At 33.7% G+C, this 14,773-nt stretch overlaps 2 protein-coding genes across 2 annotated transcripts; both read right to left on the bottom strand.

Annotated features, from left to right (window-relative positions):
* Positions 1 to 652: 652 nt before the first annotated feature.
* LOC116024535 (ankyrin repeat domain-containing protein 13C-like) lies at positions 653 to 4,888 on the bottom strand. Its single transcript, XM_031265451.1, has 2 exons — positions 2,629 to 4,888; positions 653 to 1,362 (listed from the first exon to the last, which is right to left on the bottom strand). Exons 1-2 carry the CDS (start codon positions 4,225 to 4,227, stop codon positions 1,030 to 1,032), a joined length of 1,932 nt encoding a protein of 643 aa, XP_031121311.1. The 5' UTR covers positions 4,228 to 4,888; the 3' UTR covers positions 653 to 1,029.
* A 2,446-nt stretch (positions 4,889 to 7,334) lies between these two features.
* On the bottom strand, positions 7,335 to 9,123 carry LOC115998998 (salicylate carboxymethyltransferase-like). The gene is made up of 4 exons (XM_031238705.1): positions 8,990 to 9,123; positions 8,439 to 8,846; positions 8,078 to 8,332; positions 7,335 to 7,767 (listed from the first exon to the last, which is right to left on the bottom strand). Exons 1-4 carry the CDS (start codon positions 9,062 to 9,064, stop codon positions 7,405 to 7,407), a joined length of 1,101 nt encoding a protein of 366 aa, XP_031094565.1. The 5' UTR covers positions 9,065 to 9,123; the 3' UTR covers positions 7,335 to 7,404.
* Positions 9,124 to 14,773: the final 5,650 nt, after the last annotated feature.

The raw sequence follows: 14,773 nt of genomic DNA, 5'->3' as shown, positions 1-14,773 counted from the left end.
TTTAAATTTGATTTTTTGTGTTTAATAGTACTTTTAGTATAGTTTCTAAATATATAAATTTTGTATATTAATACTAAATTAAAAATCGAATTAAAAATCACTTCAATCAAGTCCCGTTAACCGAAACAGACACATAAAATGAGACGGAGAAAATAATAATTATAAATGTAATTAAAGAATTAAGAAAGTAAAACAATAGATCATTTCACATACAACCAACTAAAGATAAACATATAATTTATCAAACATTTTTCTATAACCAACTAATACAATTGGTTGATCAAACCAACTAACACAATAAGTTATTAACTATGAGTTAAGTCAATCTCAACTATCAGCTGATCTCCAAAACAATATGTCAATTTACATACAATCAATTAAAAGTAAACAACTAATTTATCAAACACTTTTCTATAACCTGCTAATATAATTAATCGATCAAACCAGCTAACACAATCAGCTATTAACTATTAGCTAACTCAATTAGCTATCAGTTGATTTAAGTGATTAACCCGAAAGAGATAGTCAAAGAAATTCAAACTGATTTTATACGATTCCAAATTAATCAGAACCAAATACAATTAAACTAATATTAGTGACCTCAAACCAAAGTATGTATACTGTAAAAGCATAAAATCACATTCATGTCATATACTTAAATCAACAAATGAATAGATCAAATGGTAGGAAAAAGTAATGATAAACAGAGAAAGATTGCAACAATGATCTATCATCAAACCTGCTACTACTGATCTGATCTCAAAGAAAAACAAACATGATGAATTACATAACAGTTGAGCAACTGCTAAATATCAGCTTCAAACATTTGGATGAATGTACTTTTATGTCGTATACCCCCTTCCAATTTTTTTTTTTGGCTAAGAAAAAGATGCAGCAGCAATTTGAATAAAGAACAATGGTAGCGAGGGAGGAGAACCAACACCTCTCTGCCAGTATACATCATCAAATTCCTTTTACCAAACTAAAATACTTCACCCTTTCATCGGGGGTGAATCGGTTAAACGCCTACTACTGTTTCCTGCTCTTCCCTTTCTTCAACTTCTCCTGCAGTTTCTTTTTCTTTGCTTCTGCTGTGATCCACGTGTATTCCGGAGGGACTGCAAAGGGATCTTGAATATTCTCAATCTTGCAGCTCGAACTCCCGGTGGATGAACTAGGACGCTGATACGGGGCTTTTATCCACTGAAACCAAGACGTGGATGGCTGCACCACAGTCGGGCTTTCCATGCCTGGAGCAGTGGGACTCGATGGAGGAGTTTGAAACTCGTCCAGTGGCTGCAATTCTTCAAACTTAGTGAAAGTAACCAGCACTCTGATCGTAGGAACCACTGGAATAGCAACCTGAAACAACGCATATCATCAATACAAGAATAACTGAAAATGCAGCAATACCGGGCTTACTACCCTTTACTTTATAAATCTTGCAATGTAATACAACGAATGCTCATCTTCCAGAAACTTTTTGTTTTGGATGACGAGGAAACCCGCAGTCACTACCCGAGGATGTGCACGAAGTAAACCCTGCCTTGTAATCCTAGATCGCAGATGACCACAAGGAGGTAAAACAGCCTAGGTTTCCACTTTCCAATAGCTAACCAGCTCAAACCAAGAAGGCCAATATGTCGCTCCCACTGAGAGTTGAACTTGGAACTTTGTACTTACCAAGCCAACAACCTGACCAACTTGGCTAGAGATGCCCCCTCATCTTCCAAGAAGTTTGGAAGGAGAAAATGATGCAGGTGCATTTTCCAGATCTAGTATATGAACTCATATAGGGCACTAAATTAAATTTACAGTGATGCTATTTCCCAAACAACAGAGCGACTTTATGCTCTTCTTGTTTGCATAATGGAGTATATAGTATTATAAATCTAAAGATGGTGAAAATTTTTGATGGCTTGGATCAGAAGGGGCACTGGATGAAACTTTTTCTAAGCAAGTCATATAATGGTGGGATAGTGATACAAGTTTGATATAACGGTTCTTATGTGTCCACCGACCACCACATTTGGAATAAACCAATTTACTTTATTACAACCCTATACGAAACACTATAAACGCTTAGTGTAGAAAAACTAATACATGGATGGCATGATCTTCATGACAGATTTAAGAAAATGGAGTAAATACACCAAACTATTTCAAATTGCAGCTTCATCCCAGCATGCTTTGCATCAGCCTTCTTAGTCTCTCCTACGGTACTGTTCCATCAATCTCCCTAAATCCTAATTTGATAGTTTTCTGTTTCTTGCTACTGACACATCAGCATCCATACAAGTTCATAGATATACAACTATATGGGCATATGGCCACCATGAAATTAGATTATAAGAGTTCCAGGCACACAAATGAAAGCACTGACCTTAGCTTTGTGAGTGGACTCAAGTGAAAGGGTGACAATGAAGTGGTAAAGGAAGAGTGTACAGAAAGAAGTTAATTTTGTGAAAAGTGTATGCAAACCTAAATCTCAATGTTGGGTTGCTTTTTGTCCATTCCATGCATCAACTTATCACAGAAATAAAAGCAAAGGTCAAAACGAATAAAGCCTACACAAATATTAAATATCTAAGTTACACTAGTGCATAGGTTCAAGTATAGATATCACACCTTAACTGGAAAGGTTCCTTTTGGAAGTTTTGTTGTGAGCAATTCTCTCAGTCTCCGGATAGCCTTAACTTTGTTAGCAAGAATGTCAAGAAGTGGCAAAAGCTCTTCAGTTCTCAAAGGGAAATCTGGGGCAAGCCATAGAACAGGCCTCAATCCTTTCTTATACTCACTCTCCCGGGTTCCATCTTTGCGGCGGTTTGAACTCTCAGCGTTGGCAGATGAAGAAGCTCTCGCGTGATCCCTCTTCAAGCTAACATCCATAGAATGCCTTCCTGGCTTTGATTCACTAGGGGGTGAAGAACTGTCAACACAATCATTAACCTTCTCTTCTACACTGATAGAACTTCTAGGTGGGATAACCTTTTTATCTCCTTCAAGTTTATTGTCCCGTTTCCTCCAGCCATTAAACCATCTTTTCTTCTCCTGCACGTTCTCACCATTTCTACAGCCATTTATCTCCTCGATGTGGATATCCCTTTGCTCATAACAACTATGACGGTGTGCAATGGTTGGATCACCATTCTCAATGCCTAGGTCTGTTGAGTCCAACTTAAGAGCAGCCTCAAGTTGTTTTCTTTCATCCTCTGTCAAAATCTCATCAAGATCCTCACTCTCAGCTTCATTTTCATTGCACGAATTGAAGAATTCATCATCTGTCATAGCTCCTGGAACTCTTCTTGATTTAATGCTCACAACCACATTGTGCATATCATATACTTTTGCCTTCCAAGGGCCCACCATTTCCGTTTTTTCTTGCCGCCTCCATGTCATTTGAGGTAGCAGAACTGCTTGAGTGACATCAATTCCGGGCCTGAAAATGTTTGTTTGAGACATTGCGACCACTTCATGCTGCACCTCAGCCTCAGTTGCTGGAGCACCAGCACCGTCCAATGCATTCATAATTTCCTTATCTTTGTGTGACACCATGCACAGTGAACCAGGAGGAAATTTCCCGTCTTCAGAGCCATCACCGAGGAAGAGAACGCTCTGATCAGAACGCTGAATTCTAAAGCCATCAAAACCAGCCAAAGTCATGTCCGCCCTCAAATTCGCACCCCTCTTCCAGATTTTGTAAGTGTCGGAGGGCGCAATCCTGGAAATGAAAGGGATAACAGAGCTCTCGAAATGAAATGTGATTTCCATGTAAAAGTCTCTCATCCTTCTCATCGTCCCAATCAACCGGGGCAACCTTCTGCACCATTTGGCCCAAGCCAAAGGCTGGTAGTGCCTAACAATAATCTTCGCAACCCCCTCCTCCCTGTTACAAATCGCCTCCTGCAGTGCACTCCACCCCTGCTCATTCTGCAAGCTCCAATCCGCCCCGGCAAGCATAAGCATTTCGGTGGCCGTTTCATCACCAAGCTTGACAGCCAAGTGAAGAGGCGTGTCCCGGTTAGGAACATCACGACGGTCAATCACAGCTGAAATAGCATCAGCCTTACCTTCCTCAGCAACCGAAGTCGATTCAGAATGAATTTCAGCAGGGTCACAAAGCCTTGGCAGGCTTGCAATTATCCTCCTGAGACTGGCATAATCTTTCAAGATTATAGCCTTATGCACAGGGCTATGGGCATATTTCAAAACCTCAAACCCTGCCATGCCTCAGGAGTACTCAAGGCAACCACACACTTTACACTATACTCTCAAAACCCAACTCAATCATCAAAAGTTCACAACTTTCCCTAACAGCAATCCACCCAGTAACGAAATATTTCCATATTCCAAAATTAAACACAACCCCACTCCATATATTTCCTCAAAATTCAATAATTTCAAATACTTGCCCAAAACTGATGAACAACCACTTCAGATTACAGTCTGATAGGGTAAACCAATATAAATCTTGCAAGTTGCCCAAGAATGAAAGTCAACGAAACTCACCTCCCTCTCCTCCTCCTCCTAGTCGGTGCTGCTCAAGCTCGCTCGAAAACACCCAAATTTTGATGGGAACAAAGAAAAAAAAAAAAAGAACAAAAATATATTCTCGCGATTGGATCCAGATCAGACAAACTCAATAACCAGGCATGTGGGCGGTAGGGTGAAGACAGAGAGTGCTATGCAAACAAAAAAAAAAGAAAAAAGAAAAAGGAAATAAAGAAAATCGAAAACTCTGGGGGAATCTGATATGGGTTGAAGAATCAAAGAAAAGAATACTCAATGAAAAAGCATACAAGTCAAGCAAACGGCAAAACAGTTGATGCAAAAAAGGAATAAAAACAAACAGTAGGAGAAGGAAGCGAAAAATGAAGGCAACTATTCACAAGAAAAGATAGAATCAGAGCCAAGAAAAGACCTTTTTTAGAAAAATAAAAATAAAGAATACAGTATAAATGTTGAGGTTAGAATTATGAAAGGAGTAATTTCAGGGAGACTTGAGTCAAGGAGGGGAACAGCAAAAGGACTACAATTTTTAACCTTTCTGTAACGGATAAGGGTAAATTAAGAGAGGGAGGGGTGGGAATTTTTAAAAAAGAATGTATTTTAATTATAATTTAAATTCATTCGTCTCAATTAAAAGTTTAAGTTGGTTAGCATAATCAGAGCAAAGCGTCACAAGAAATGAATCAGGCTTACATTGACGATAAGAGGGACATAAAGTTAGAAGAGTTGTAAGCAAGGGTAGATAGTCCCCATTTTGTTTAAAAAAAGAAAATTTGTAATTTAGATACAAGAAAGGCTAAAATAGGGAAGGCAGCATGTGAGTTTTAGTGAAGGAAACCGATTACACTCTAATTACAAAAATTTTAATTTATTTTTATTTTGAATTTTTAGTGAAAGAAGTAAATACTAGGCCAAGGACCTTGTGATCCAGTGACATCAAACCCTTCCCTTTATACGGGAGGTGATGGGTTCGAGCTTCAGTGGAAGCAATACTGACTCTTGTGCTTCAATAGGTTGAGAAAGTAGTTATGAACAGATACTGCATTGTAATAAAGTACAGTGTTAAATATTATAGTCGTCATGCAATTCTAAATATATATGTCATTTAAACTTACCTATTTTGTGTTTGAGATTTGGTTAACATGGATTGAATCAAAGATTTTACATTTCAAGTTTTCATATTAAATAAAATAGCTTAATGTTAAAGAATGAAATTTAGACTACATTTAATTTAAACATGGCTAATAATAATATTATAATTTACTAACTACTGACTGGCAGGTTGAAATTCAGAATGTAATTTCTTCAAGAAATTGTTGTTGGTGTTTAAACTGTTAAATTAATTAAAATTAAATAATGTTAAATGGAATAATTAGGAGAGGCGCTATTCCAAATTCCAATTATTTCCAATGGGCTCAGTTGTTAGAGATTGGCCGATGAAGACTAGGGACTACTTAATAGGAGGTAAGCCAGGCCCAAACTTGAAGATCTGGTTCAGGGAAGCCCAATAGTAAACTGTGATCCACACAACGTTCTAAAAAATGATGTTATTTTGCAAAATTATTTTTTTTACATGACTTATTGTAACATACATTTTTATATATCATAATGTACATTATTCTAACTCATAAAGTATATTATCTTACCTCAAAAGTTTCATTAATGTATATTATTCTAACACATAAAGTACATATTTTAACTCATAAAGTTCAATGACGTCGTTTTGGACCGTGGTCTGTGTGGACCACGGTCCAATAATTTGCCAGGGAAGACGACAACTTATACAATGAATTATAGTCAACATTGCAATGTGAACTATTGAAAATTGTTATTTTTAGTATATTTGAAGTCCATTTTTAGGTATATCAAAAATACATATTTAGTATATTAAAACTGAATTTATATATCAATGGTCTACCTTACAATATGGAATATGGTACACATTATAATGATTGTGGAAAAACTCAATCTATAACACTTGCAAATGGATGTTATTATATTTAGAAGACACGTATGGTGAATGATATGTATGTTTGCTATCTACCTTGTATAAATCTATTATGAATGGACATTGAATCACATTGTATTAGGCTTAAAAATATTAGTAAAACTGTTGTAAGTTGTTTGTTGTGCCCATTGGCTTAACTCCTAACCGGTGAATTTACACGTAGAGAGAAGAGATAGAAAAGAGAGGCAAAGAGAGTTATGATTTCATTAGATCAACATCATCCATGTACAAATGAGCTAAACATATATATAATATACAAAGGTAATGTGGATACAATACTGATAATAATAATGACGGACCGTTACATCCGTTATACTAATAAATAATAATACTCACTTAATATATATATTTATAACAAAAACTAATAATGCTCACTTAATATATATATATTTATAACAAAAACAAGACATTTACTTTGTGCAATATGATTACTATGATATATATCTTATTTTACCCATTGAATTTTGTTAGTTATTTTTTGATGTTAATTTTCATTCATATACATACTCATGATATTCCCTTTTTGTTTGTTTTGTATTTTCTTAAAACAAATTAAATTAAAGGCGGAGGTATACTGCCATTAATGTGTGAAAGAGTTACCAACTTACCATAGTACCATGCATAGAAATTTATTATTGTATCAAATATGGCAATTCAAGTACAATACAAGCCTAGCAAAAATCACAATCACACAATGAAAGTGCAACATGAAAGCGACAATATATAGCACTTCACACAAATAATACTACCCAAAAAAAAAAACAAAAAAGAACAACAAATTGATCATTAATTATTAACCCTTATATGTTAATCCCCACCAAATTATTTGCTGGTTTGAACTAGTAACCCAGCCCTTATTATATTATTACTATGTTGTAGTTCATCAACTACTTTCTAATCAAGGAGACAGCAACGTTGATGAACTGTGTCTTCTCTTTAGACATGGAATCAGCAATGATTTCTCTGTACCTGTGAAACACATCCTCCATTATTCCTTCACCAAAGTGGCTAACAAGCATCGGCTCAGCCACTGCTCTCATGCACCTAGCAACATTGTATCCACCATTATTATTCTTCTCATTATTCTTACTGATATTGTCATTGTCGAATTCAGTCCAATAGATCTGGGAAACTTCTAAGGAGTTAATAGTGAATGCACCATTCTTCTCAACCAGGACCTTTATTTCTGTCGGAGATGGTGTGTACTTTGGAATGTTGAATGAATTTAATTTCTCCTCTTCCACTAATCCCTGCAGGCCAGGAAATTAAACAAAGCAACTTTTAATTATATATATTGCTCATGGTCGTCATAAGTACACTAGAGGGTTTTTGGGAAATATATTTTAATCATGGTGACGATTTGTATCAGATCCGTGTAGTCGTTATATGTTATTTAATTAGGTATACTGAGTACTATTAATAATTTGTACTATTCTCATCATTAATTTTAGCTAGGTACAATTAAACATGTCCAAAATTGTACTTGGTACAAACTAACACCTTATAATTTATAAATTTTTATAAATTTTATAATTGATCAAGAGTTGAGAAATTAACTACCTTTGCAACTAGATCATTAAGGGTCATGGCTAGGAGTTCCCAAATATGGCACCCATCTTTGCTACTAGGGTCTTCACTTTTCCTGCCCAAAGTAGTAAGAACCATCATTCCACCTTTCACCAATTCCTCTGAACGACATTTGAGAAAGGTCGAAAAATCGCTTTCAAATTGCTTGTAGTAGGCCTTTATCACACTAGGTGGGCTTGAAGCTGACATGTAAATGTTGCCCTTGTTGTCTTCTATTCCTTTAGGTACCTAAACGTTTAACACAACAAATGGTTCAACATACAATCATTGTACTGAATTAAATAACTTTTTTCAATTCATTTTCCTAGGTTGATGAATATTTTGGTATATATACCTGAGATAGCCAATGGAGACTATAAGAGGAATGAACAAAATGGAGGCTATCGGTGGGGAAAAGCCTTTCATAAAATGAACCAGGAACTCCATTGAAGAAGCACGGCCCAGAGCCGTCTCCCAACTCCCTCTTGATCTCCTCTTGATGTTTCTGCAACGACTGGAAAATGGTGTTGAAGTCATTGCTGGGAAGATCATTCAAATAAATGTGAAACTCCGGCGAGTTTTGCCGGAGCTTCTTCCGCGCAGTATCGACGGCTTTGACGAGGCCGGAGACGGCGAGAAAGGTGTTGGGGCCGGAGGAACAGCCCAAGTCAGCAATGGAAATGGTCTTAGGATTGTTGAGGTTGCTATAGAGGCTTGTTATGGCTCTGTCTGTTATTGGCTTCGTCATAAGTATCACCTTTCGCTGCGGCCATTACCCAAAACCGAAAACGTAACATTAACATTAAAAAAAAAAAAAAAAAAACATGTGGTTTTTGACAATAAAAGTATATATGTAGGGATTAATGTTAATGAATTGAATGCAATGCAATATATATAATAATTAACCTGAAGAAGGGAGTTGGTGGCATAACTGGTGTCTCCATTTCCTCCATTCATGTGAAGCACTTCAGCTACCTTCATCTCTCCTCTCTGTCACTCTCAACTCTTCAAGGTATATATGTAGGAATTGGTAACTGAATGCCTAGATAGCTTGCTCAAATATGCTTTCTTTTCTCCTTTTTATAGCCGCTGGCAGGCTGCTGGTTGAATTGTCAACTCAACTATTTTCTTTAGTTTATTATTAATATATCCCTATTTTACTTCAATCCATACTCATTCACATCACTGTAGTAGGATTATATACTTCCAAAATAAAAACACAAGCTTATTATAAGTTTAATTCTTAACAGAATAACTTACTAATTTAATTTCTTGATTTGAGTCAGTGAGTTATAAGCAATTTAGGTTATTTTACTTCCTTGTGTTCATTTACGGACTAAGGGCGTGCATTACTTTCTCACTTTCAAAATTGGATCTCACCTCCACATCATTCAATTTGAAAATTCTTCACTATTTTCTCATCTCTCATTTTCAAAAGTGATCACACTTTCATTTTATATTATAAATATAATAATAAAGTAATAAAAAAATAAAAAAATAAAAGAAGAAAATAAAACTATAAAAGTCATGCTTGCAAGCCAAATAAGCTAACAAAACAAAAACAAAAAAAAAAAATAATAAAAATTCACATTACCTTCTACATCATCTAGAAAAGGGGTTCACTTCCTTCCTCATCCCAGCAAGTGAACCACTTTCTAGATGATGGTAGCCTAAGGCTGCAGGGCGCGGTTTAATTTACTCAATGCACGCATTTGGATAATGACTTCAGATTTCTCTCATTAATAAAAAAAAATACAATTAATATTAACATTATTTGTACAATTGGCATTTAATTTCTTGAGACGGTCTCAAAGTATTTTTTTTACCAAAAATATAATACATTTTTATAAATATTACTCGGTACATTTTTATTAATATTTCACCAAGAATAAGTAATATGTATGTCCGGTGGAAACGTGTCATGCTGTTTGCTCAGCATTATTGTATCACATGCAAATTTATGTTGGATGTACATTTTCAATACATTTTTTTCTTCTTCTTCTTGAAAGAACAGGACTCCATATTTGTGGACGGTGGATGTTTAAAAAGATTGATAGCAGTGTTTATATAGTTGTGGGTCAAACCAAAGCCTCGATCTAATCGATTGCATATCGAATAAATTAAACATTTATCATGTGTAATACTTACAAATTACATAGAAAAGGTGAATTACACTAAAAAAAAAAAAAAAAAAGATTTCAGACAATTCAAACAAATTAATATTTTCATAATCTAAACCACACTTAAGGTAATCTTATATTTCCAAATTCTTAACTTATCTTTCAAGATGTAATTTCACATTTTATGAACCAAACGCTCCTCCACTATTCAAATTATACATTTTTTATGAACAAGAATCTAATATCAAACTTAATGTGGATGACATTATAATTTCACATTGACTTTATAAGATATTGTACAACTGTATTTAAATTGAAATTAATATCCTCTACTCTTAAACTAACTTTTATGGCCATGTATTAGCCTCTTAACAAGAACGATCACATCAGATTATATATGAATTAAATATCACTTAGGGTCGTGCATTTGGTTCAAACATTGAAATCGGAATGGTAATGAGAATTAAATACTTACTAATATTATGAGTTTAAGTAGGATTCTTTTTTTTGGGTAGTGAATAGAATCTTATAGTCTAGTGGCACACAGTTGCACTCCAATATGGAAGGGGTGGTTCAAGCCTCTGTGAAGGCGATATTGACTCACAAATACACGTTATATCCACAACTTAAAGTTGTGGATATATGATGAACTACTTTTAATTTCACAAATTCTTGATATAAATATTTTTATGAGTTTCACATGATGAAAATATCTCATCATTGTTTACCACACCATAAAGTAAAAAAGTAAAAAAAAGTAAAATTTAAGATTACGTATTGTAGTACTCTTTCATCTACTAAAAACTTGTTTTCTTACATACTGACGCGGCTACAGATGAAGCCCAGCAAGTCAACAACCCTAAATTTGTCGCCTACCATACATGTTTTTTTATCAAACAATATTTTGTTCATTCTATGTTTAATGAATGACACCACATGCCCGATTCAAGGAGTACAAAGTTAGGTCTTGTCGGAGCTTTGTGCTTTTTGATGTCAGGACTGAAGAAGGTGGTATGAAAATTTGAATCTCATTTAAAATATGAATGGCAAAAATGTATAGATGAATGAAAGAATATAATGTGTAGATTGGATTCATTGTGTGCCAACGGATATTAGGATATGACAAGTGAGCTAATTGCGCGACTAGCAATTTACTTATATAGTGTGTGGATTGGATTCTTTGTGTGCGCATAAATATTAAGATATGACACGTGAGCTGATTGCGCGACTAGCAATTTACTTATATAGTAGCTTTATAGTATAGGCGGGTTATGTGAGTTTATGATTAATCTAACAAAACTGAGATTGTATTAAAAAAAAAAAAAGAAGAAGAAAGTTAGGTCTTCTTAAAAAAATCAAAATATGTGAATGAGTAATGACCCAGTTGTTAAATGCAAATTATTACTTTCGTACGTTACGAGTTTGATTTTTTGTCAATATTTTTTTGAAGAGTTTCACAAAAATAAAATTTATTCAATACACACTCTTATTAATGACTGCGAGTTTTCATTCTCATAAAAAAAAAGAAAAAAAGAGAAAGAAAGTTAGGTCATTTCATACCTCGTCAGCGCTTTGCAATATTGAAAGATACATTATGCATCTCAGAGTTAATCAAAATCTTTTCAAACTCCAGTGATAATGTGAAGTTCATTTATTGTCTTTAATTTGTTTCTTTTAATGCATCATTTAATTTCTTCAATTCACGTTTCCAATTTCAGTCATGTCACATGTATTTTAGACAAAATTTGAACAGACGTTAACATTATAGCTTCCCAATTTTTAACAAAAACACTCTTAAGGAATCCCAAGTTGTCACGGCAAACAATTTGCGCTTGACTGTCCCTAAAATTTTCATTTTTATTGAGAAAAAAATGTGAAATTTGAATTTAGTTACGTTACTTACACATCTCTATTATCTCTCCCAATGGACCAATTTGGTTTACGAGATTATATGTGGCTATGATTTGTCTGGAAAACAAGTTTAGGATCATGCATGAATCATTTTAATTATTAAAAAACACAACCCTAACAACTAATTCTACAAATCATCACAAGCTTTTACACCATCTCCAACCAATCCGCCAAAACGTGAAAATGAGAAAAAAAAAAGAATAATGGCTCAAGAAAGCTCTAACCAACGCTATTAGGACTCAATACAATTCATTCAGTTCTCATCAACGCGACATTCTGGTAAAAAAAATAGTGTAGGATGAATAGTGCAGTTTCCCACTTTTGGTGTATTGTTTTATTTCCCACTTTTCTCTGCTTTTATTTTATAATTCTTTTTTTTTGTCCTTATTTTGTTTTAATATATTTGTATATTTTGTTAAATAATTAAACATAAATTTTATATTATCAAAAATAAATTATATTATCTCGTTAAGACGATTAAAACAAGACTAATGTTGAACATAGATTAATTAAAAATGAAATTACATAAAACATAATTTTAACAAAATTAAAACAAATTACATCTAAAATTACTTTAAACATACTTAAATATATTCAATAATCTCCAAGGTCACCCTCATTTTCTCTCAAATTATTAAAATATTGGTTAAACTGGCTACTAGATTCTACTCTTCCAAATGGTTGACTAGCTCTCTTTGCAAGTTTGCATGAATTCGTATTTGTGTATTTCTGTCCCACTCACGCCTTATTGGATTTGTGATGTAATCTGCATCTATGTTCATGATTTTTTTTTTGTGTTTTGTGTTATGAAATTTTGTACTTTACGAGTATAAATTTTGTAGCTTGTCGTTTGATTTAGGATCTACAATGCTATGTGTATCTTGGTTCATGATATAAATTGTCCCCAAATCACATGGGAAGCCAAGATTTACAAATTAATCAACATATTAGTTGGGCCAATTTATGTTTGAAGTATGTGTCAAACACTCTTCAAAGTAAGGCCAATTTATGTTAGAATTATTTGTCAAACACTCTTCAAATTAAAGTAAGGCCAATTTAAGTTTGAATTGTGTGTCAAATTAAACACTCTTCAAAGTAAGACCAATTTATGTTAGAGTGATAATATCGTCGTAGAAGATAAATTGGGCCACGAAAAAGCCCAAAACAAAAGATTACTTAATTTTACATTAATGCCATCCTTAATTTCTTGGCAATTTATATTGTGCACCTTGGATTGAAATGTCGATGTACAGAATTTATATTTGTAAGGTACAAAATTTTGTAACATATGATACAAAAAATTACAATACAAAGACACATACAAATGTCATATATTTATTTATTTTTCAAATATGATTTAGGTACATAATTTGTGTTCATAAGCATAGAGTTTCAAAACACAAGGAAATTCATAACATAAGACAATTACTAATTTGTTTAAAGTACAGAATTTATACTCTTAAAATACAAAAACTCATCACTACATAATACACATACACATGCACTAGGGTCAATAGTACACTGTGAGCCCTGATCCATAATATAACGATTATAATTACTTATGTGTCTTGTGTTATGATTTTTCTATTTTTTGTGTTTTATGATATGAAATTATGTACCTTAATTACAAGTATGAATTCTATGTCTCGTCATTTTGATCCAGGGTTCATAAATTGCCATGATATGATGTTCTCCGATGGTTGTTCCAAAATAATTCTTTCTCAACAATGATCCATCTGCACATTTATTTCTTTTCCTAATTAAGCCAAAATATGTTCATCAGAGGTAAATCACGGTGACTCAACATATTGGATGTGATTTATGTACTGTAACTGTCGAAACTCGATCACGTGTCCTTACCCACAAACTATCACCTAGGATTCTAGGAACCAACTAAGTTGCTGGTGTAACTACAAAGGCTTGATTTGATTAAATTGTTGAAGGTACTTGATTTTTTAAAAAGAATATTATCCAATGTTATTTAATTTCTTTACTATAACCACTACACATTGTTCACTTCTTAGAGCATCCATAGCATCAGATATTATTTGGTTTTAGCTGACAAAAAACTGAGTTAACAAAATTGACATAGGAGAAAATTTGTTGACAAAACTTACTCGTGCAAAGAAATGAATTTTGTCATACTAAAAAAAAGATGGTGGTAGGCGCGCACTACCTGCCCTAGTGGGTGCGTGTTTCCCACGTGCCCGCTGGGGCGCTTCTTGTTTCTTTTGGTTTTATTTATTTATTTATTTTTAATTTTTTTTAAATTACTATTTTTTAAAAAATTTTTTGTTATTTTTTTTAAAAGTTTATATATATATATATATATATATATATATATATATATATATATATATATATATATATATATATATATATATAGGGTTAGGTTCAGGTGCAGCCGTGCGGTTCACACCACTCAATGTTACGAAATACACCACTCATTGTTAAGAAACACACCACACAAATATGCACTGTGGTGTGTTTCTTAACATTGTGGTGTATTTTTTAACATTGAGTGGTGTATTTCGTAACATTGAGTGGTGTGTGACCGCACGGCGGCACGGGAGAGCATGGCCACACCTGAACCAAAAAAAAAAAAAAAAAATATATATATATATATATATATATATATATATATATATATATATATATA

Source organism: Ipomoea triloba, chromosome 1 (assembly GCF_003576645.1).
Source record: "Ipomoea triloba cultivar NCNSP0323 chromosome 1, ASM357664v1".
Lineage (NCBI taxonomy): Eukaryota > Viridiplantae > Streptophyta > Magnoliopsida > Solanales > Convolvulaceae > Ipomoea > Ipomoea triloba.
This window is presented reverse-complemented; position numbering and strand designations above follow the sequence as displayed.